This window comes from Crinia signifera, chromosome 19 (assembly GCF_055691185.1).
Source record: "Crinia signifera chromosome 19, ASM5569118v1, whole genome shotgun sequence".
Classification (NCBI taxonomy): Eukaryota; Metazoa; Chordata; class Amphibia; order Anura; family Myobatrachidae; genus Crinia; species Crinia signifera.
In genome coordinates this window covers 107,568,461-107,593,856 of record NC_139226.1, presented here as the reverse complement: position 1 = coordinate 107,593,856, position 25,396 = coordinate 107,568,461, and the positions used below count along the sequence as shown (strand labels likewise).

The 25,396-nt window shown below is 43.7% G+C and overlaps 1 protein-coding gene across 1 annotated transcript; it reads right to left on the bottom strand.

Annotated features, from left to right (window-relative positions):
* Window positions 1–1,024: 1,024 nt before the first annotated feature.
* SMIM1 (small integral membrane protein 1 (Vel blood group)) lies at window positions 1,025–23,609 on the bottom strand. Its single transcript, XM_083161924.1, has 3 exons — window positions 23,261–23,609; window positions 1,769–1,890; window positions 1,025–1,384 (listed from the first exon to the last, which is right to left on the bottom strand). Exons 2-3 carry the CDS (start codon window positions 1,873–1,875, stop codon window positions 1,252–1,254), a joined length of 240 nt encoding a protein of 79 aa, XP_083018050.1. The 5' UTR covers window positions 1,876–1,890; window positions 23,261–23,609; the 3' UTR covers window positions 1,025–1,251.
* Between the last annotated feature and the right edge of the window lie 1,787 nt (window positions 23,610–25,396).

Below are 25,396 nucleotides of genomic sequence, written 5' to 3'. Positions count from 1 at the left end.
TGATTTAAGAGTTTGGTTAGGGTATTAGTGTTTGAGTATTAGGGTCAGGGTTCAGAGTTGGGATTTGGGGTGTTAGGGTAGAAGGATTAATTGAGGGGGTTTGGGGTATTAGTGTTAGATTATCAGTGTTTGTGGCTATTATTATTATTATTATTAATAAAAGTACTCTGTATCCCATAGGACCCAAGTGCCTCACAGACGTTACGGAGCACAAGCGCTTGGGCCCAGGGTAACTAAATATTACTAAAGTGTGAGTTCTATTGAAGATGGGATGTTGCCCATAGCAACCAATCAGACATAACTAGTATTTAGTTCCTGGTAATGTGGAGTGTGGAATACTGGCCCAGCCTGCATGTGGCTGTTCCTCCTCCGCAGGCTCCCATTGGTCCTCTTACTGACCAATACAAACTCCAACCTGCTACTCCCACTGTAATATCAAATGTTATTGTTTTAGTTACTTTCCAATCCAACGAGACTGGCTTAAACGTGACATCATTAAGCCCCGCCCCCATGAAGGAAAGTTACTTAGTTTGCCTATCTCCGTGGAGGGGGTGGGGCTAAATGACGCAATTATGACGCTTTAGCCCCTCCCCGGAGATCTGCAGACATAAGGTAATTTAAATGCCGCGGTCGGGGGGGGGGGCACAATCAGAGGGGGGAGCGGGGGTCCCCCAGAATCCGGGAGGGTTGGCCACCTTTCCAGGGGGCGGGGAGGGAGACCCGATTTTCGGGACCGGCAACCCTGCTTTAAATTTGGTTGTTTTAATGTTTCTCTGCAGGGTAACTACAGGCTGCTTTATTTTTACACTGCAATACAGATATCAGTTTGAGGTACAAACACCACCCAAATCTCACTCTATCTGCACATGTTACATCAGCCCCACCTGCAGCGCACATGGTGTTGTCCATTAGAGAGTGTTTGTGCCTTTCGGAGTGAACTAGAATAACCCCCTTAGTGCCACATGTCATGAGAGGGTATTACGTTTTACAACCAAACAAACAATAGTGATGCTTTGATATTAAATAATAAGAATCCTAGTCATGTGATTTTATTAAGCAAAATAATATATTTACATAAAACATAACTGCTGCTGGCATAATACCTCAGCTATGAACACCGTAGTTACTTATCTCCTCAGAAATTCTTGGTGTTAGGTAAAGTGTCACTTCCCATCTGCACACTGGAGGGCGCCATTCCCAGCATATGGAGCAGAGATCCTCTGTGGCTTCCTGTACCAACATCTTCCTGTTTTACATATTTTTGCATTTGTGAACATAGTAACCGGTGACATAGCCGATGATGAATATAATCCAAAACAAGGCAAGTCCTCCCACCACTTTCATAGCGATGCCAATCTTCCCGGTACACAGAACATTGTAGACTCTGGAACAACAGATTACACCTCATGTTATAACTCATTTTACTGCTTGGGAAGAACATACTGTAGTTATCAAATACATGAGATGTGAAGCAAAAATCGTAATATGAGCTGTCTGCCAAAATGTTCTTATTGGGGAGAATGACAGTCACATGCACTTTGTCTAATTCAGGCATGTCCAAACGATGGCCCTCTAGCTGTTGTGAAACTACACTTCCCAGCATGCCTTGCCACAGTATTAGCATTCCCTACTAGCAAAACTGTGGCAAGGCATGATGGGAATGATAGTTTCACAACAGCTAGAGGGCCATAGTTTGGACATGCCTGGTTTAAGGCAATAGCCTCTTACGTGTTACCTTGGTACAGGTCAGGTGTTGCGGCATTCTTACCTCCGCCAGGTTGGTGTTTCTGCGGTAGACATGTTCACACTAATTTCTTCTTGGTTTCTTTCATTCCATCGACTATACTGAACGCCGGGTGTCTCCTGTGGCTGCATCCTCGGCAGGTCAAACTGTTAAATTACATGAAGTAAAAACAGATCTTACATACAGTAATAATATATCTCTAAGTCTAACAGCCATCATTAAACCTATTCAGTGTTGAAAGAGGAGTGTGTTACTGTACACAGTCCAGTCTTCCTGTTCCCCTATAGGGCTTTCTTCTGTATTCCAAGATGAACACCAATGTCTCTGCTGAAGTAAACACGTGTAGGGGCCATCTAGTCTTTTGTGTGAGACTGTGTAGTGTGACTCTAGGAGGCAGAAGTCTACTACTTCTTATCATAGGAGAGACTTGCAATTTGCAGTATACATTTACTGGCTGGTGAGCTGTAGGAAACTCCTTTACTTAAGCCTAACCCTAAAGTTCCACTCTGTCTCCAGCGTACATGCAACAGTGGGTACGGCTGAACTTGCCATCTACATACCTCCCAACTGTCCTGCTTTCTGCGGGAACGTCCCATTTTTTTGGGGAGGTTCCCGCTTCCTGCCCGGGGCTGGTAGTGTCCCGCGGCGGAGGGGCAGTTGGGAGTCCCATTGTCACCACTGTCACTCAGCTAGTAGAGATGCTTCCATTCATTTCAGCAGCTGCACCCCCATACATTTCTATTGGGCATGTGGTACTGACAGATTTATCAGCAAAGCATTCTGGTAATTGGCCCCTGCAGATAATGAAAATGGTGCTAGCACGCTGTAGCCTATGGGGTGCACATTGCAAAGCCAGCCAGCAGGAATGGCCGCTGTGCATGGTCAGTGCGACTATACATGTGCAGGAGTCCTGCATCCACACTGAGCATCCTCCTTCTGGGGCTCTTGTGCCTCCAGGTTAGGCTTCAAACAAATGGCCACTTGAATTGTATATTGCAGTGTTATTCTGAGCCCTAATTCTGCCCCCTTTCGCATCACATCATCAGCTCACATTCCTATGTCCTATAGAGGCGTTACAAGCAGGAAGTCTACTTTGCAAAGAATTACCCCATGATCACGGCTTTATATGAAACCCCTCCAGTTCCCAAGTCCTTCTGAAACTTTATAAATCTAAAATGAATCCATGAGTGTTTATTTGTCCTTTTACACAGAGTAACAGGCTTATTGGTTCATCACATTACAATAGATTTATCATTGCACCCCTCAATAAGCACAATGTACAAAGAGAATACGAAACCCAAACCTGTTTCTGTGACATGAGGTTATCACTGTGCTGCCCAACACGTGATAAATCTCAGCTGATCATGTGTCCTTTAGAAACAGAAATCTGATCACATGAGCACCTTAGTAAATAGGCAGCGCCCTGTTCTGTCATAGGCCGGGATTCTCTAATAACCCCCGCCGCACATCGCCGGCATTCGCATTGTTAATAATCACATGCAGCATATGAGATTATTAACTCAAAGGCGATCGCCGGCGATGTGCAGCGGGTTCCCTCCTCCCACCCTGCACCCTTACCTGGCTGTGAGGGCTTAGTTTTCTCCTCCCTGCACCCAGAAGCTATGCAGGGAGAAGGAGGTCACTGGTCTGGGCAGCACAGCAGGAGACTGCCTGGACAGTGGCGCGGATCAGCGGGGGGGGGGGGGGGGCGCGCGGGGCGGCGTGGGATGCGAAGAAAGCACATAGGCTTCCATGGGGTTACGCCATCTAGAACTGGCGTAACCCCCCACAGCGAAGCCCCGGTGGTGGGGCTTTGCTGCATATGAAAATGCGGTAAAAACCCCGAAAACAGGGTTGGAGCATCTCGCCCATAGTCTACTATTTGGAGGTTCCCTTGCCCCATACATAAAGCGCAAGAGAACCTCCGTGTTCAGCACAGATTGCTGGCACAAATACAGGTGGAGCCAGCCTTAGCTAGCCCGCCAGCACGACATATCCATAGCGCTGGCGGGGCGTGGCCAGCGGACGGAGATCTAAGGGGATGCACAAATGTCCCAAAGCTCATGCATTATATTGCTGAGAATGGGGCATGCGAGCGTCTCGTGTACGCGCCCCATTCTGGTGGATGGGGGCGGTGCAAGCTGTCGGGAGACGTCGGATGGTGATCAGATCACCAGGAGCCATTCTAACAAGAGCAGCTCCATATATAGTTCGCACAGCCAGTGCTGGGGCCAGATGTACCAAGCTTCAAAAAGTGATAAAGTGGAGAGGGACAAACAGCCAGCCAATCAGCTACTTTCTGTAATTTTTCAAACACAGCCTGTAACATGACAGGTAGGAGCTGATTGGCTGGCTGTTTGTCCCTCTCCTTTTTATCACTTTTTGAAGCTTGTTACATCTGGCCCCTGGTGAAAGAACTCTGGTGGGACAAAGAGGGAGGGGTAGCAAACAAAATGTAAAATATTCAGTATACTAAATAGTGCTGTGGGCAGATAATTGGAAACTTGTAGTTTTATACTTATTGCATGACTTATTTATAGATTACAAAGCTTCTATAATTACATACTACATTTCCTCCTGGTTTCCTCTCATGTCTTAAATCAGGCAGAGAAGTGCACCATTGCCTTGGTCTCAAGCTCTGTAACATAAGATCAGGCTTTGAACTCTTCCTATACTGCACAATATAAATAAACACATGAAAAAGAAATATAAAGCGTCAGAATTGTCAGACAATTGTGCTTATGAGATGCACCAGTGAAAATATTTATAGCACCGTGACTTCCAGGAATAGTTATAGGCTCCTGTTATGTCCCAGATAGTAGGAATAGGTCTTAAATGGTGATCCATACAATTGATCGGCGGGCAGAGGGCCCACATTCAGAATAACAATGTCAGCGTTCCAAAGCAGCATTGCGGAGACACAAAGTGATGCGAGGAGTCTGAAGTAACAGACAGAACAACTGCATACCTCCCAACTGTCACGCTTACCGCAGAAACGTCCCGATATTCGGGGACGTTCCCGCGTCCCGCCCGGGGCTGCCATTGTCCCGCGGTGGGGGGGACAGTTGGGAGCACCCCCAGCTTGCCAAGAACAGACGCTGTGCGCACAGCGTCTATTCAGCGTCGACGAGCGCCGAAAACGGGGGCGTAGCCCCCTTTTCTCGAGGCCACGCCCCCTTTTCGTGGCCACGCGAACGTCCCAACCTCCCAACTTCAAAAGTTGGGAGGTATGCAACTGACTCCTTGAATCACTGACTGAGATCAGAGAAGTCATCGGCCTGACAGTCAGCAATATGGAGTCGCGACCCCATGCTAAGATGGTCGGGACCCACAGTTTGAAAACCGCTACTCTAGTGCAACAATATGAATGTTAAGAGTACAGGTGCCCGTACCCGTAACTGTTTTTTGGGTTCGATGCCATGCGCTCTCCCACATACTTCCCATCGCACAGTTCAAAATATATATACTGCACATACTTTTTGAACTAGCTTTGGATTGCATTGCATTGCACGCAATTCGCATGCAAATTGCATGCGATGCAGTCCCAAACACATCCAATTATTGTACCGTGTATGGGCACCTTTAGTCCAGAAACCAATTGTAACTTTTATAGTGGCTTAATCAAAGTCCTGTCTTGAATCCAATTGAGATGCCATAGCAGGACATTAAGGGAGGGAATGCAGTGGTAGGGCTCGCCAGGGGAATGCAGTTGTAGGGCCCACTGGGCTGAATGCTGTGGTAGGGCCTGTTAGGGGAATGCAGTAGTAGGGCCCACTGGGGTGAATGCTGTGGTAGGGCCTGTTGGGGGAATTCAGTAGGAGGGCCCACTGGGGTAATGCAGTGGTAGGGCCTGCCAGGGGAACGCAGTGGTAGAGCCCGCCAGGGGAATGCAGTAGTAGCACCCGCCGGGGAATGCAGTAGTAGGGTTCGCCGGGGGAATAAAGTGAATGCAGTGGTAGGGCCTGTCGGGGGAATGCAGTAGTAGAATAGTAGGGAATGCAATGGTAGGGTTCACTGGGGCAGGGCCGGCGCCACCACTAGGCAAATCTAGGCATTTGCCTAGGGCGCCGGCCACTGGAGGGCGGCATTCCCCCCCCCCCCCCCTGTCCTGCGGCTGTGTATATAAAGCTTGCGGCGGCAGCGGGGGGTCCCTGCAGTCAAGAAATAACGAGCGCTATCCGCCTGGCTACGCGGAAGCGCTTCTGTTGTGGAAACACTGGCCGCACGCTGATTGGCTGAGATTCAGCCAATCAGCGTGCGCCGTGCGGCCAGTGTTTTCACAACAGAAGCACTTCCGCGTAGCCAGGCGGATAGCGCTCGTTATTTCTTGACTGCAGGGACCCCCCGCTGCCGCCGCCGCAAGCTTTATATACACAGCCGCAGGACAGGTACACCCTCCCCCCCGGCACCGGGGCACCCCCACCCTGACTCGCCTGGGCGCTCCGGTGCCTTGCACCGGCCCTGCACTGGGGGGATGCAGTGGTAGGGCCTACCGGGAGAATGTAGTGGTATAGTGTGTTATTGAATGATTCCCTGAAGCCCTTCAGAGCACTAACTTAACCATGACAAAATGTTACTTTTTTCAAAATGTTACAGCTCTCTGCCCAGCTGTCACGGCTTTAAATTGTGAGCGGCTGGCAGCTGTCTAACTTACAGTGAGCGGCAGCTGAGTGAAGAACCATAGTATTCTGACGCCTTACTCAGCTGTGTACTATGCATAACAGATGGGCCAGCCCTAGTTAAAGCCACCCTTAGGAGTCAGTGCACAGCACAGCCGCTCCTATGTAAAGTGCCTGGAGCCGGCCCTGCAGGGGTGCCATCAGGAGTGGTGACGACCAGTGCGGACTCTGCATGAACAACTCTACCCCCTGCCGAAACTGGTGTGTGGCATCATTTGATGGGGGCGTGGCCTCGCAGGGACCCCATTTCTGTCACTCCAGGGGCATGTGCAAGACCTGGCACTTTGGTGCCAACCCTTTTGAGGGTAACACCCGAGTGCAGACCGCGCCTTCAGCATCTGATTAGTGATGCCACTGCCTCTGCACCAAAGCCAAGGGATGCAGGACTTAGTTCATATGGAAATAAAAAAACACTGAAATTGTGGTTTTTACAGCATTTTTCCTTCAGTAGATCCTGCCACTGCAGTGGTTATGCTGTGGGGATGCATAGCAGTCAGTGGCACAGGAAATGTTATATACAGTAGGGACAAGGACAATAGACTCCAGCATGCATTGTTTTCAAGAAGACTTAAAATATTTCTGTGGTTGAAGCGTCCTGCAGGGGAGAGTGGGAAGATTCCTGAAGCAAGAACAGAAAGACTCTCAGCCGACTTATTTCTACCATTGGCGACACTTAAGGTGCACACACACTGGGCGATTTTGCCCAGCATGTATGGACGGCGATGATAAGGGAAATTTGCTGGGCTGAAAACCGCTCAGTGCATACACACTGAGTGATTTTCACCCGTCTAAGCAATTTTCCCAGGGGTGGACAACTTTCCATAGGAGGATGTGCCTAATAACCTTTTCCATCAATGGCTTTGCCAACAATGATCAATGGGTTTTATACATCAGTGGGAAACCATGGAGGTTTAAGTCATCAAGGGTTGAACTCCACACAAGAGCAGACCACAACTGCCATTAGATATTGTTATTCCATCATGATATACGCCACTAGATCGCATGCGATTTGACATCCGATATCGCATGCGATTTACTATCCATTGTAGTATACAAACTCCGCACAGTTAGGGCAATGGTGGGAATCAAACCCATGACCTCAGTGTTATGAGGCAGTAATGCTAACCATTACACCATCCGTGCTGTTTTCAAAATTATTTGATTGCTGGGTACTTGTGTAGTTTTACGGCGCCACTAGATCGCATGCGATTTGACATCCGATATCGCATGCAATATCGCTTGCGATTTACTATCCATTTAATTACTCCACTATCCAAGTGGGCATAGAGTTGATTTTATATAGCGTGGCGAGCGCAGCGAGCCCCGCGAGGGGACACGGAATGTATTTGATGGAATTGCATGCAAATGGCATGCGATATCTTCAGTTGCTTTGAAACAACATCCGTGTCCCCTCGCGGGGATCGCTGCGCTCGCCACGCTTCGGGCTCGGAGGCTCGCTGCGCTCGCCACGCTATATAAAATCAACTCTATGCCCACTTGGATAGTGGGGTAATGAAATGGATAGTAAATCGCATGCGATATCGGATGTCAAATTACACACACGCCATTTTAGGATAGTATGGCCGCCATTTTGGTTCGCAGAGTTGCGCAAATAAAGTATACATACCCGAGTCTGTGTGACAAAGTGGACCAGAAGCGCAGCCATACTATTACACATAAATTCATAATACCATACTTACACCAAATAAAATATAGTTAATTAAAGGATTAGTGCACTACACATAGTTTAATTAGAAATACACGATTGTTTCTGTACATGTTTGGTATCTTTATGTTCAGTGTCCCGTGCGCAGCATTCCGGTCGCAGCCAAATATTCGCAAGTCCTATGGTCTGATAATTACGGACAAAATACCTATTATATGTACTTTTTATCATGTGTCCTGTGAGAGACAAAGGAATGCAGTTGTAACTAGTTTGTGTTGCTGTTTACGACCCCCGACGAAGATGCCAGCAAACAAAAGGACACCAAAATACCCTTCCCCCCCCTGTACTTCTCCAAGCCAGATGTAATACCTTGCCCAATCACTGAGGACTGGACATTCGAACCCTGACCAATGGGAATGGCCTTTGTCCTCCCCCTTCTGACCCTATAAGATAGTCATCCCTGAGCTGGCTCTCTCTCTCTCTCTCTCTCTCTCTCACTTTGGCACTGCTGATAATCAGCTGTATCCCCTCACCATTGACCCGGGCTATAGTTCAATTTGAATATAGCGAGCTCCGACCGGACTGCGCTGCGCATATTCCATGACGGTAACATTTGTGTTCCCCTTCTGTGTAACGTGGCTGATTATAATTGTATTCTGTATATGTTACTGTTCCCCTGTTTAGTTTAGAGTATATTAGTATTGTTACGGACATTGTATCACGTGTTATCCTGTATTTCTTCTTTCTGTAACCCCCTTTTTGTCCGCTAGGGACTAAATACACTATTTTGGAGAATCTATCTCCGCATTTGTTATATCATGGTCTCGTCTATTATTCGCATCTAGCGATAGCGTATATTACGGACATTGTCCTTAAAAGGTATTCACAGATTAGAGACTAAGTACTGCTAAGGGATCTCCTATTACTGCAGTGATTCAAGCGTGTACAATACACGGTAAAGGTCCGCTACGCTGCGATACGCTTTGTTCGCATGTAGCTAGGAATAAAGGGTAAGCAGAGTTACGGAATGAGTACGTAAACTGCACATTTCACTTATTGTTCTTTGGCTATATAAATATCAGGTATTGATAAATCGCATGCGATCTCGCATGCGATCTCGTGGCGCCGTGAAACTACACAAGTACCCAGCAATCAAATAATTTTGGAAACAGCACGGATGGTGTAATGGTTAGCATTACTGCCTCATAGCACTGAGGTCATGGGTTCGATTCCCACCATGGCTCTAACTGTGCGGAGTTTGTATATTCTCCCCGTGCTTGCGTGGGTTTCCCCGGGTACTCCGGTTTCCTCCCACAATCCAAAAATGGTTAATTGGCTCCCAACAAATTAACCCTAGAATGTTTGTGTGTGCGTGTACATGTGGTAAGGAATATAGATTGTAAGCTCCACTGGGGCAGGGACTGATGTGAATGTTCATCTATACTCTGTAAAGCGCTGCGGAATATGTATGCACTATATAAGAAACTGTTAATAAATAAATGTGTGTGTGCGGAAACCCCCCCCCCGACAAGCTCCCCCTCGAGTGTCCCACAACCCTGCCTGATGAATTAACAATACAGCTATTTTTGTTATAAATGTCAGAGTAATGATACTACTGAAGCACCATCTGCAGATGACCATGATTTAGTAATCCAGCATTACAACATTCCATCGCATCTTTACTTACAGCATATTTGCCTGTAAACTGCCTAAAGCAGTGGTTCTCAAACTCGGTCCTCAGGACCCCACACAGTGCATGTTTTGAGGTCTCACAGAATCACAAGTGAAATAATTAGCTCCACCTGTGGATCATTTAAAATTTGTCTATGAGTAATGAATGCACCTGTGACCTGGAAACCGTAAACTGTGTGGGGTCCTGAGTTTGAGAACCCCTGGCCTAGAGGATTCCGGGAAAAAAAAGGTGCCACTCGAAGATGCCTGAAAGAGTGGGCTAGCCTCTCGGAGTTGGCCAACACCTGGCCACAGTCTGCGCATCCAATGATCCACTAATACTGCTTTCACATTGCAACCCTGCTTTCAACCCGTGTTTGGAAACGTTTCATAAAACGGGTCAAAAGCCAGTTCAACCCCTTTCACATTGCATGTTGTAACCAGTATATTACTGTTTCAATTCCGATTTTGTACCTTTCACATTCAATCCGTTTCACCCTTAAAAAAAATGGCTTCTTTGCAATAAAACTCTGTGGTGACAACATGCAGGGAGACAACCAATGTTCAAACCGGTTCTGGGCCATTCAGACTGCAGGAAAAACGTCTCAGAACCATGTAGGATCCTGCTTTTGAAACGTTTGGAAATACCGGTATTCTCTAACTGGTAACATACCGGCTTACAGCTGCGTTGTGAATGGGGTATAAATCGCATCAATATGTCCCTGCCTCTCTGTGTCACAATGAAGGTAATCAAGGCATTGTAGGAGTGGTACAATCACATCATCACAACCACCCGTCCACTTTCTTGAAACCACTCCCACCCTATTACCCAACTAGAAGAGACAGCCAGGAAGTCAGGAAGTATGACTCTTAGGGCCTTATTCTAGTTCACTCTTTCTGACAAAATCCTTCTTAGATGGATAAAACCATGTGCACTGCAGGGGGGCAGATGTAAAATGTGCAGAGGGAATTAGATTTGGGTGAGTTATTTTGTTTCTGTGCAGGGTAAATACTGTCTGCTTTATTTTTCCACTGCAATATAGATCTCACTTTGAAGTAAAACCCCACCCAAATCTAATTCTCTCTGCACAAGTAACATCTGCCCCACCTGCAGTGCACATGGTTTTGTCCATCTAAGAAGGATTTTGTCAGAAAGAGTGAACTAGAATAAGGCCCTTAGAACCTAAGAGTTGAACTGGGCTGTAATGAGCAATTAGTAAATTTACCCCAGAGTTGTAACTCATACTTATCTACCCTCCCGGAATGGCTGGGAGGGTCCTAAAAAAACAGGTCCCCTCTCGGCCTCCCTCAAGGGTGGGCAAGCATCTTGCATTTAGCAAGGTCCCGCATCAGCCCCTGCACCCCCTCCCTCTGCCGGTCAAATACCGGCATTCACGGCTCTTTGGAGAGGGGCTAACATTATGCAAATAGCATCATTTAGTACCACCCCCTCCTAAGAATGGCCATCGACCATTGATGATTAGAAATCATCTATAGTTTATGGCCAATCAAATAGTTTTACCATCGATGGGAAAAAACAGATGGAATTCGTACCATCAATGTCAAGCTTAAAGGAATATCATTGATGGTTCATGGCCGATGTCGAATACTTTTGCCATTGATGGGGGAGAACTAGATTGTTTCTCTTCATCGATGGAACAGCAAAACGATGTTTCGCTTTTTTTTTTTTTTTTTTTTAAATGTGCCGGGACACAGAGCATAGCTCCGCCCCGACACCCGTGAAGCCCCCCCCACCCCCGTGTTTTCATTGGCCCACAGGCCAATCAATCAAACACAATGGATGACCATAGATATGTAAAAATATTGATGGTCATCCATTGCATAGTTTAGCACTATCGATGGCCAGTTTCAGAATTGCCATCGATGGCAATGGCAACGATGGCCATCCCTACTTTTTCCCCAAGGGGCTCCGCCCCTGACACTCACGAAGCCCTGCCCCCATATTTTGATTGGCCCACAATCCAATCAATCAAAGAAAATGGATGACCATCAATATGTAAAAACATTGATGGTCATCCATTGAATATTAATACATTATCAATGTCCAGTTGCACTTTTGCCATCGATGGCAAAGGTAACGATGGCCATCCTTACCCCTCCCCGAAGAGCAACAAATAACAGCATTTACAGGAATGGGGGTATGGCTAAAAGATTACAAGCCCTGCCCCGCCCCCTGGAAAAGCTGCAGAGAGTCTCCTCTTCACTTAAGATAGGCAAGTATGATAAATCTTTATAGACAACTAATAACAAGGAACATCAAATACAAGAGAACAGTATGTCCTTGTGTGGTGCACCTAATGAAATTATCACGAATAAAAATTGACTTTTATTTCATAACCACTAAAAAAAGCGAAATATAAAAACATACAGACAATACATAGACACAATGTGTATTAAAAGGAAAACGGCCGCTCTCTGACTCTCCACACTATATTAATCTGTAGTAGAAATCTCCTGTAATCTAGGAGTGTGTAGCTGACACTTGAATAATACGTAAATGCAATCAAAAGTATATAATATATAGTGGTGTCTTATTAGCTAAAGCCCTTGTGCGGGGGTGCCAGGCAAATGGCAGTGGTGTGGTGACTGTGTCACGTCTGACATAGAATTTTAAATGACAGATTACAATATAATTTAATTGGAAATATAATTGTATATCTCACACAATGCCGGGGTTGTAATTAATTACCACAAGTAATTCTCTCCAAATAGTGACTACTGTCGTCACTTTTTGTCACTTATAGACAATATTTTTCACTTGTTAAATAGACATATAGCGTATCCTCTGATATGTACAGAAAGAAAACTGCAACCAACTCCTTGTTACACTCTGGGAGTGCTCATTTTCCCCCGGTCATCAAGGGGCTTCCAAAAGGAGAGTTTCTGCGTACTAAACGCAACTGTTCACATGAAGAAACTTTCATTAAAAGAGCTGATGAACTCAGTGGTCGCCTCAGAGATAGAGGGTATAGTAATCGGACGATCAAATCTGCCTACAATAAGACCAAAAGGATAAACAGAGAATCCCTACTTGTACCTACCAAGAAAGACAACGAGCAAGATCAAAAAGTCAGATTTATAGGTACTTACTGTCAAGAATGGCGTGACATTCAAAGAATCCTTAATCAACATCTGGACATTTTAAAGACAGACTCTGACCTATCTCCAATTCTTGGCAACAGGATAGAAATTAGCTGGCGCAGAAGTAAAAACCTGCGTGACATGCTGGTCCACAGCCACCTTGATAAGATCAAGAGACAAGAGAAAACCAAAATTGGCTCATACAGGTGTGGCACATGTAGAGCATGTACATATATGATTACCAAAAACTCCTACCAAGATAAGTTTAACCATACTTGGAAAATCAAGGACCACATCACATGTGAAACAGCAGGGGTGGTGTACAATCTGCAATGTCCCTGTAACAAAACATACATTGGCAAGACGATCAGGCCCCTGAAGAAACGAATAATGGAACATGTAAATAGCATCAAAAATGCCCCTAAAGATAAAGCAGCCATGAAAACTCTGACTCCTGTGGCCCGCCATTTTTATCGTTACCATCAGCAGGACCCCTCAGGGCTTAAAGCATATGGCATGTTGAAGGTCAATCTGGGTATTAGAAGAGGTGATGTGGACAGTGAACTTCTAAGACAGGAAACCAGGTTGATATTCCTGTTAGAGACCATGTTCCCAAATGGCCTAAATGAAGAGAACAAATTTACGGCATACCTCTGATTTATATGTACATACTTGATATCAGCATGTCAGCACATCGGCAGTCCATATCAGCACCCATTCGCTGCTGAATATTACCCTCATCCTTGTAGGAGATGCCTCTTACAGTCACAAATTTCATTATTGTCTTTAATACCTTTAAGGGACGTTTTTTTCACTTTGTAAGCTTTTTCACTTAATTTTCTAAATATTTATCACACCCACTGAGTTCTGCACCACAATCCCTTAGTATGTATAAACAGTGTCATAGACACTGTAACATACAGTTTGTCACTAAAATCATGTAAGTCATTTCTCTGCCAATATATATTCTTTCTTTTTCCTTTTATATATATTCTTCAATATCATTATTATTTGCTTATCTTTATCTGTATCACAGAACAATCTAACCGCACATTCACATTTAACCTTGTATCTTTAGATCACCTAGGACCAAGTATCATCACAAAATTACGAAGTCAGTTAATTATATAACTGTCCTGCCACTCTATCACCGAAAAACGGTACAGTTCACATTTTCTTTTAGGTTATTCAGAAATATATTATTTTTCAGCTACAATAAACCAACCATTTGTCTTTATGAATCACTTTTTTGTAATATTAATAAACGACAAAGGCATGATATATCACTGCCAAGCGCTTTGACTGCCGGAGATCGATATGCCATTATAGATCCCATAACGGATTACTTATCAGAAAATTCAGTTCTGTTATTGACAGTACTGTTATGTTATATCAAACAATATAAGTCCATCAACAATCTCCGTAACATAATCTCCAGAGGCTACATAATGAAGTATCACAATAAACATCAATTTTGAAAACTGCTTGTGAGTTGCATACTCATAATGTGAGCAATAGAGAATAAAACATCATAATTGTAAACCTCCATGCTATCTAAAAACCTCAAAAAACCCAATGTCACGCGACAACGGCGAAATGGGACATAACATTTTGGCCATCGCTTGACAATTGGAATTTCTAAACAATAATTACTATGACAGCCCCATGAAGGGAAACAATTAGCAACACAAAAGGTTTATGCGATCAGCATCACGCTATACATATATGCGCTGTAAGTTCCGATAAAGTCAACAAAAATAGAGGGATAGGTCTATCAGCTTACTATGCGATAGAGATGGGATGAAACTGTCAATCATTACTGTGAAGTGTGCCGTGCTCGCTTACCTGTCAGCCGGTGCACTGTTCGCAGAACGATAACATGCTAGGACACGGCTCCCAATCAGAAGGTAGTCTGAAGCAGGTCGACAATATGATGGGACGTAGCAGCCATCAATCATTGATGTGATAAAGCCGCGCCCACCGACCTATCAGCGTATACTTAGCTCATAGAGTGAGAACAGGATTGGACATAACTCCCGTCAGTCAAGACTAGGGATGGTACTTTAAGAGCTCCGGGATGGCCAGTCGGGTTGGCCTTTGAAAAAGCTGCAAGCGAAGCGCGCGCCGGCTAGCGGTGACGCTCTCTGATTCACACACTGATAGGATGTATTTTGATCTGTTATTTTAAAATATCTAGGAGCCCCCCAAGTGCGCTGTGGTGCCGGGATTGACAGAGTGAGGTGAACCTCACGTCTGTGGGGTGCACTAATCTCTCCTAATAGTCTGCAGCAAGGGACTCATACTCCCCTTATCTGCAGACTAACACTGCCGCACATCGTAGGTGTCCGGTAACGCGTTACCCTGAGACAGCCTGTAGCAGGGGATATAGACTATTCCCACTACGTACAGACTACCCTGTCCAATTATTCAGTGTGTCGGACTTATTTGCTATCCTGAAATCCAGAGTGTCAGACATCCATATTATCCTGTGACAGTCTAACAAACAGGAGATCTATATTACTCCCTCTGTGCACAGACAACATTGTCTACTATCTACAGTGTTCAACATCCAGACACTTTGAGACAGTGGATCTGACAATTAAAGTGTATTTACACACAGTCTTTACACCAATCACCACTGGTTACTCATCAATCAGTACTTTGTATCATCTCTCCTAGCTATTCTTGAGCTATGTGTTATTGAGATAAACTGTATCAGGTGTATATGATTTTCAAAGGAAATCTGTGACGTTAATTGACACCTACTTAGACACACTTTAACTGTACCAAGGAAATTTATAAGTTCAATTTGACATCTACTGTGACACACACCGAATACGAATCAATTCACTTGCCATTTCTAGCAACAATTTTGGCAAGTTACTAATTATTGCTATGGATACTAATGGTCGACACCTAATAGTCGACATGTTACTTATATAGAAAATTTTTTCTTTGTCATCTTGGACAATTTTTTCACTCAATAGCGGCTGTATTATACTGTCCTATGGTCACAGCAATTCTAGCTAAATCCGTATAAAGAGGCAGATACGCTATATGTCTATTTAACAAGTGAAAAATATTGTCTATAAGTGACAAAAAGTGACGACAGTAGTCACTATTTGGAGAGAATTACTTGTGGTAATTAATTACAACCCCGGCATTGTGTGAGATATACAATTATATTTCCAATTAAATTATATTGTAATCTGTCATTTAAAATTCTATGTCAGACGTGACACAGTCACCACACCACTGCCATTTGCCTGGCACCCCCGCACAAGGGCTTTAGCTAATAAGACACCACTATATATTATATACTTTTGATTGCATTTACGTATTATTCAAGTGTCAGCTACACACTCCTAGATTACAGGAGATTTCTACTACAGATTAATATAGTGTGGAGAGTCAGAGAGCGGCCGTTTTCCTTTTAATACACATTGTGTCTATGTATTGTCTGTATGTTTTTATATTTCGCTTTTTTTAGTGGTTATGAAATAAAAGTCAATTTTTATTCGTGATAATTTCATTAGGTGCACCACACAAGGACATACTGTTCTCTTGTATTTGATATTCTGTTCTTGATGTCCAGTGGTAGCACACCCCTTCAGCAATATCTACCATACATGATATATTTTTGTATATAGCTTATTGGGGGTCCACCCATAATCCTCGCAATTAATGAGGGTCCTGTGCGAATAGCAATCTTCTTCTCTCTTTCTTATACTCGTTAAAGTGAAGTCCCTTCACATTCTTGCCTATTCAGCACGGACAATTGATTATGAACAACTAATATATCTTGTTATTTTATCTACTCCAATTCACAACCCGATTGATTTCCTAACCAGAGACAATTCCAGCTGTATAACAAATACTCTATAAAGATGCTCAATCCAGAAACACCCATGAGTACTGCTCCTGCATTTAGCTTGAGTAATGAACTAGATCTCAGACAGGCCAATCTTAGACAAAGCAGAGAAACCATGCTAGAGAGGGACCTGTCTCATTTTAATACCTCACAGGAAGATTGGATGAATGACTTACAGCAACTCAAGATGATTTTGATAAAGCAGACAAAAACATTTTGGAATAAAATGACATTCGAAAGCTACATCAAACAGAAAGTGACACCCAGAGGACTAAGGCCCAGGGTATTCCCCTCTTTTGAACTCGCCACACCAACATTAAAAAATGAATGGGAGAGAACTCTCACAAATTGCTCGTTCGAACTCATCAATATCCTGGTGAAACATGATGAACTAATTCTGAACCAGTATACTGCAGACATTTCCGCTCTCAGCAATAAACTTAAACCCTTCGAAGGCTTAGATAAATTCCAAAAGACCTTTCTCAAATTCAAAAATGAAATAGACAGCTTTGAGAAAGAAGTCATCAGCAGGAAGAAAGGGAAAATGCAGAGAGACATGAATGACTTTCTTAATGATCGGGTATACAGGTGGAGTCAGAATAGAAAAAGACCAACACCCCCCAATCATACTAACTATAGTAGCTCAGAAATTGAATCATCAGGAAATGAGTCAGGACAAGATGTCCCCATTCCAGGCCCCTCACAGAGGAATTTTTTAGGGGCCAGCCCCGGTTTCATCAGGGAAACCCTTGGCAGAGACATGGCAGGACAAGAAGGGGGCAGAAGAAAAAAACGAGCAGCGAGAGATTGGAGGGAGGACCCCAGAGAACGGCGGAGATACCGCAATTAGAGGAGTCATTGAAAATTATCAATCTGACCAACCATATTCTCACTAACTCCCAAATGACAGTGTTACAAAAAGGACTATCCTTTTCCCCATGCACATCTTTTGACAGATTTACAACTGAAAAGGATGTACACCTTTTTGCACGCAAACTGCTGTTAAAAAAGTTTTACAGCAAAAGAGATAGAGATGGGGAATTTGCAACACCTGGTCCATCATCCTCAACACATGATCCCACCAATTTAGGACCCATATTTAATCTGTGGTACACGGAGGAAGAGAGGAGAGCTTTATCAGCTTTGGAGGATCTCCAAGATGAAAACAGGACATACATTAATGAAGAGGATTTAACAAGTGAAGAAGATATCCATACCCCTCAACTCAAGAAAAAATCAACTTTCTACCCAGATTTTTCTATTTGCCCCGTCGTCAAAACATATGTCGACGTAGTGAGCAAAGATTTAGACCAGTTACAAAGAAACAAACGCCCCTATCAGTTTAAAAGCAATCTCAGTAGAGATGAGCAAAAAGCCATACAAGAAATCAAGAACTGGAGCGACACCATAGTAAAACCCTCGGACAAAGGGGGGAACGTGGTACTATGGTCTAGGGATGCGTATGTTGAGGAAATGGAAAAACAACTAAGAGATGCCACTTGTTATAAAAGGTTAACCTTCAACCCAACGGAAGATTTTTTAAAATCATATTCCCACATGCTAGATACAGCTTTCAAGAATGGCGCAATTTCTAAAAACCAATTTGAGTTTCTTATGGTAAAGAATGTACGCATTCCGACTCTGTACCTACTTCCAAAGGTCCACAAACATGAACGGATCCCACCCGGCAGGCCCATTGTCTCTGGCATAGGAGGATTGACAGAAAAGGCAAGTGAATTTGTTGATTTCCACCTACGACAATATGTCATCACACTGCCCTCCTATGTCAGAGACACGATGGATGTCCTCAAAAAACTGCAAGATGTGGTCTTAAATCAAAACTCCTGGCTAATAACCTGTGATGTTGAGAGTTTATATACTAGCATTCCACATCAACAAGGCATCCATGCAGCACGCTATTTTCTCAGTATGGACAGGGAAAATGACCTGCATGAGATCATCATCCAATTACTGAGATTCGTGCTAGAACGAAATTATTTTGTATGCAATGAGGCCTTCTACCTCCAGGTACGGGGGACCGCTATGGGGAGTACTTGTGCTCCGACATACGCGAACCTGTACCTGGGGTGGTGGGAACGTGAGGTGGTGTTCCACGAACAAAATGATCTATATACGAACCATATAACATTATGGTTAAGGTATATAGACGATTTACTGATCATCTGGGAGGGAGATGCAGATCTCTTTGTCATGTTCATTGACATCCTCAACACCAATAAATTTAATCTCCGTCTAACATATGAGATGAGCCAGGAAGGAGTAAATTATTTAGATTTACGTCTGAACATTGAGGAAGATGGGACCATCTCCTCTGATATGTACAGAAAGAAAACTGCAACCAACTCCTTGTTACACTCTGGGAGTGCTCATTTTCCCCCGGTCATCAAGGGGCTTCCAAAAGGAGAGTTTCTGCGTACTAAACGCAACTGTTCACATGAAGAAACTTTCATTAAAAGAGCTGATGAACTCAGTGGTCGCCTCAGAGATAGAGGGTATAGTAATCGGACGATCAAATCTGCCTACAATAAGACCAAAAGGATAAACAGAGAATCCCTACTTGTACCTACCAAGAAAGACAACGAGCAAGATCAAAAAGTCAGATTTATAGGTACTTACTGTCAAGAATGGCGTGACATTCAAAGAATCCTTAATCAACATCTGGACATTTTAAAGACAGACTCTGACCTATCTCCAATTCTTGGCAACAGGATAGAAATTAGCTGGCGCAGAAGTAAAAACCTGCGTGACATGCTGGTCCACAGCCACCTTGATAAGATCAAGAGACAAGAGAAAACCAAAATTGGCTCATACAGGTGTGGCACATGTAGAGCATGTACATATATGATTACCAAAAACTCCTACCAAGATAAGTTTAACCATACTTGGAAAATCAAGGACCACATCACATGTGAAACAGCAGGGGTGGTGTACAATCTGCAATGTCCCTGTAACAAAACATACATTGGCAAGACGATCAGGCCCCTGAAGAAACGAATAATGGAACATGTAAATAGCATCAAAAATGCCCCTAAAGATAAAGCAGCCATGAAAACTCTGACTCCTGTGGCCCGCCATTTTTATCGTTACCATCAGCAGGACCCCTCAGGGCTTAAAGCATATGGCATGTTGAAGGTCAATCTGGGTATTAGAAGAGGTGATGTGGACAGTGAACTTCTAAGACAGGAAACCAGGTTGATATTCCTGTTAGAGACCATGTTCCCAAATGGCCTAAATGAAGAGAACAAATTTACGGCATACCTCTGATTTATATGTACATACTTGATATCAGCATGTCAGCACATCGGCAGTCCATATCAGCACCCATTCGCTGCTGAATATTACCCTCATCCTTGTAGGAGATGCCTCTTACAGTCACAAATTTCATTATTGTCTTTAATACCTTTAAGGGACGTTTTTTTCACTTTGTAAGCTTTTTCACTTAATTTTCTAAATATTTATCACACCCACTGAGTTCTGCACCACAATCCCTTAGTATGTATAAACAGTGTCATAGACACTGTAACATACAGTTTGTCACTAAAATCATGTAAGTCATTTCTCTGCCAATATATATTCTTTCTTTTTCCTTTTATATATATTCTTCAATATCATTATTATTTGCTTATCTTTATCTGTATCACAGAACAATCTAACCGCACATTCACATTTAACCTTGTATCTTTAGATCACCTAGGACCAAGTATCATCACAAAATTACGAAGTCAGTTAATTATATAACTGTCCTGCCACTCTATCACCGAAAAACGGTACAGTTCACATTTTCTTTTAGGTTATTCAGAAATATATTATTTTTCAGCTACAATAAACCAACCATTTGTCTTTATGAATCACTTTTTTGTAATATTAATAAACGACAAAGGCATGATATATCACTGCCAAGCGCTTTGACTGCCGGAGATCGATATGCCATTATAGATCCCATAACGGATTACTTATCAGAAAATTCAGTTCTGTTATTGACAGTACTGTTATGTTATATCAAACAATATAAGTCCATCAACAATCTCCGTAACATAATCTCCAGAGGCTACATAATGAAGTATCACAATAAACATCAATTTTGAAAACTGCTTGTGAGTTGCATACTCATAATGTGAGCAATAGAGAATAAAACATCATAATTGTAAACCTCCATGCTATCTAAAAACCTCAAAAAACCCAATGTCACGCGACAACGGCGAAATGGGACATAACATTTTGGCCATCGCTTGACAATTGGAATTTCTAAACAATAATTACTATGACAGCCCCATGAAGGGAAACAATTAGCAACACAAAAGGTTTATGCGATCAGCATCACGCTATACATATATGCGCTGTAAGTTCCGATAAAGTCAACAAAAATAGAGGGATAGGTCTATCAGCTTACTATGCGATAGAGATGGGATGAAACTGTCAATCATTACTGTGAAGTGTGCCGTGCTCGCTTACCTGTCAGCCGGTGCACTGTTCGCAGAACGATAACATGCTAGGACACGGCTCCCAATCAGAAGGTAGTCTGAAGCAGGTCGACAATATGATGGGACGTAGCAGCCATCAATCATTGATGTGATAAAGCCGCGCCCACCGACCTATCAGCGTATACTTAGCTCATAGAGTGAGAACAGGATTGGACATAACTCCCGTCAGTCAAGACTAGGGATGGTACTTTAAGAGCTCCGGGATGGCCAGTCGGGTTGGCCTTTGAAAAAGCTGCAAGCGAAGCGCGCGCCGGCTAGCGGTGACGCTCTCTGATTCACACACTGATAGGATGTATTTTGATCTGTTATTTTAAAATATCTAGGAGCCCCCCAAGTGCGCTGTGGTGCCGGGATTGACAGAGTGAGGTGAACCTCACGTCTGTGGGGTGCACTAATCTCTCCTAATAGTCTGCAGCAAGGGACTCATACTCCCCTTATCTGCAGACTAACACTGCCGCACATCGTAGGTGTCCGGTAACGCGTTACCCTGAGACAGCCTGTAGCAGGGGATATAGACTATTCCCACTACGTACAGACTACCCTGTCCAATTATTCAGTGTGTCGGACTTATTTGCTATCCTGAAATCCAGAGTGTCAGACATCCATATTATCCTGTGACAGTCTAACAAACAGGAGATCTATATTACTCCCTCTGTGCACAGACAACATTGTCTACTATCTACAGTGTTCAACATCCAGACACTTTGAGACAGTGGATCTGACAATTAAAGTGTATTTACACACAGTCTTTACACCAATCACCACTGGTTACTCATCAATCAGTACTTTGTATCATCTCTCCTAGCTATTCTTGAGCTATGTGTTATTGAGATAAACTGTATCAGGTGTATATGATTTTCAAAGGAAATCTGTGACGTTAATTGACACCTACTTAGACACACTTTAACTGTACCAAGGAAATTTATAAGTTCAATTTGACATCTACTGTGACACACACCGAATACGAATCAATTCACTTGCCATTTCTAGCAACAATTTTGGCAAGTTACTAATTATTGCTATGGATACTAATGGTCGACACCTAATAGTCGACATGTTACTTATATAGAAAATTTTTTCTTTGTCATCTTGGACAATTTTTTCACTCAATAGCGGCTGTATTATACTGTCCTATGGTCACAGCAATTCTAGCTAAATCCGTATAAAGAGGCAGATACGCTATATGTCTATTTAACAAGTGAAAAATATTGTCTATAAGTGACAAAAAGTGACGACAGTAGTCACTATTTGGAGAGAATTACTTGTGGTAATTAATTACAACCCCGGCATTGTGTGAGATATACAATTATATTTCCAATTAAATTATATTGTAATCTGTCATTTAAAATTCTATGTCAGACGTGACACAGTCACCACACCACTGCCATTTGCCTGGCACCCCCGCACAAGGGCTTTAGCTAATAAGACACCACTATATATTATATACTTTTGATTGCATTTACGTATTATTCAAGTGTCAGCTACACACTCCTAGATTACAGGAGATTTCTACTACAGATTAATATAGTGTGGAGAGTCAGAGAGCGGCCGTTTTCCTTTTAATACACATTGTGTCTATGTATTGTCTGTATGTTTTTATATTTCGCTTTTTTTAGTGGTTATGAAATAAAAGTCAATTTTTATTCGTGATAATTTCATTAGGTGCACCACACAAGGACATACTGTTCTCTTGTATTTGATATTCTGTTCTTGATGTCCAGTGGTAGCACACCCCTTCAGCAATATCTACCATACATGATATATTTTTGTATATAGCTTATTGGGGGTCCACCCATAATCCTCGCAATTAATGAGGGTCCTGTGCGAATAGCAATCTTCTTCTCTCTTTCTAATAACAAGGAACCCCAATCTATACTCCAGTGTAACTGATGGTGACTTGTCCAGGGCTTTGCTCGTTACATGGACTTTCTCCATTGCTTAGTAAAGCGTAACTTGTTCCTGGAGCGGGTGGCATTCCTCCACATTCCACAGTGCATGCAGCAGACAAGACATGGATTAACTTACCTCCCTGACTGAGGGCGGATAACTGGATCCCTCTGTTAGCAGTCAGCGGGGATGGGGAGTGATGGGAAAGTTTTACAGTGTGCTTCACAAAATAACAAAGTCCCAGCACATCTGACAGAGTTTCATGGACTCCTCAGCTGACTGTGTGTGTAGTTCCTTTCTGGCACAATCCCAAATCTTTCCTTTGAGAGGAGAGGGGGGAAAATGAGACCTCGCTGCCTAAACCAATAGTGAACCTGCCGCTGCAGTCAGAGAAGTTGTGTAAGAATGGGAAGATATTCAGTCAGTAAATGGGAGGGCAGCAGATGGATTAACTTCTCTATTAGTTCATTAACTGGGTAGTTCTGACCCTGTACACTCACGTTATGTAATAATACTGGAACTCTTAAAGGAAAAGGTTCCTCAAACTGTTTCTGTTATGCATAGCTATAATGAAATATGTTTTGATCTCCCTCCCCCGTCATATTTTGGCTCCCAGGATGCAACGGGGTAGGCTTGAAATGTTTGGCTTGGGATTAGTGGGATCATTACGCTTCCCATGGTACAGCAATAGCAGCAGAAGACACTCATGTGTTTAGTGACAGAATAGTAGCATAGGCGAATCTAGAAATATGGTAATAGGTGGTCCCAGATTGAAGGACTGTATGACCCAAAAAGGGGTGTGGTCTCATGTGAAGAGTTGTGGCTTAGCGGGGTGACACTCCTGCAAGACACTACCCCATTTTTTTCCCGCCGCTGTGAGGGCATGCCCAGGGTTCTGTGAGCTGCTGGATATGTCCCCAGATTAATTGTTATATATGTGTATGCCCCCATCTTCATTGCACCTCTCTGTCTCCCCTGCACCTCTCCATCCCTCTTGCACCTTTCCGTCCACCTGTCCCCCCTGAACATCTGACTACAGTACTGCACTTTCTAAGCCCACATTGCCCCACCTCATGGTAAGGCGCCTCTCTCTTTTTTCCTGGCACACATCAGGCTTGTTAGAAGAAGCTGCTACCACTGGCCATGTGCAATGTCCCTTACACGACATAATATGGCCGCAGCTCGAGCAAATTATTTTTTAAAAGGTGATTTTCGTGACGCTTCCTTTTTCTTCCTTCATACAGTCTCCCCTTCTGACAAATTGTTCATTTACAATTGCACATTGTATTTTTTGTTTAAAAATCATAGTTAAAAATGGACTTTTCCGCAGTAAGCTCCGTCTCTCCACTTTCCCACTGCCCCATATACACTTAGTGTATGAAAAACATGGCATATTCCACACATTAATAACTGGCAGCACTGGTACATTACTGCTAGTGCTGCTACCAGACCGCTGTGCAGTCTCTGCCCCCCCCCCCCCCCAACCTAACACCTAAAACAGAGCCTGCTCCACTATTTAGAGCTCCTGCAGCTCAGCCTCAATGCAGGACTCGCGCACGCGACACACGGCCCCAGTCAGAGTTTGGTCGCTGACACCGGAGCTCCATGCAGCTGCAGCAGGACGAGCACACATGGATCTCGCTACAAGCCGGAGAACCGTCCGCTCGTGCCACATCTCTGCTTACAAAACTGCGGCTGGGGACTGAAGCCCCGTATACACGGGGCAATTCTACCAAGAATCGCCGGGGATATGGACTCTGAGTGCATACAGAAAGATGGTTGCCGGGAGTGTGCTCCCACGACCAGCCCTGTAGTGGTCACTGTAGTGGTTACCAGTGGCATCCCCCGGCAGAGTGTCTCGTTTTCATCTGTGACCATTGCTGGTCGCTGATGCAAAACGGGACACTGGGCGATATGCTCGCTGAGCGATATATTGCTGAGCGAGCATATAACCCCTTGGGTGGCCCGTGCGAGTATTATGTTCCCTTTTTCTCTCTTCATCCCTAACCAAAATCCATAAATCAGGTACCATTTTAAAGATTTTGTTCTCTGTCTCTGACAAATTGTTAATTTACAATTACACATTACATTGTTTAATTCAAAATCTAGGTTAAAAATAGATTTTTGGCCCCAGAGTTCTTTCTCTGGTTGCGCCGGCTACTCAAAATGGCTACCACATACCTCGCCATAAAATGACAGGTAATCGTATTTTATTCACATGCAAAATTTTTCGCACAAGTCACTTATATATAAAAGGCTAACTACGCCTCATCT

What these genes read in the sequence shown, in the direction of transcription:
- SMIM1 (XM_083161924.1), bottom strand. Translation starts at nt 1,875, where the DNA reads ATGCAGCCACAGGAGACACCCGGCGTTCAGTATAGTCGATGGAATGAA. An exon ending in GAAACACCAACCTGGCGGAG is followed by an intron (nt 1,385 to 1,768) that starts GTAAGAATGCCG and finishes CTGTTGTTCCAG; the next exon opens with AGTCTACAATGTTCTGTGTA.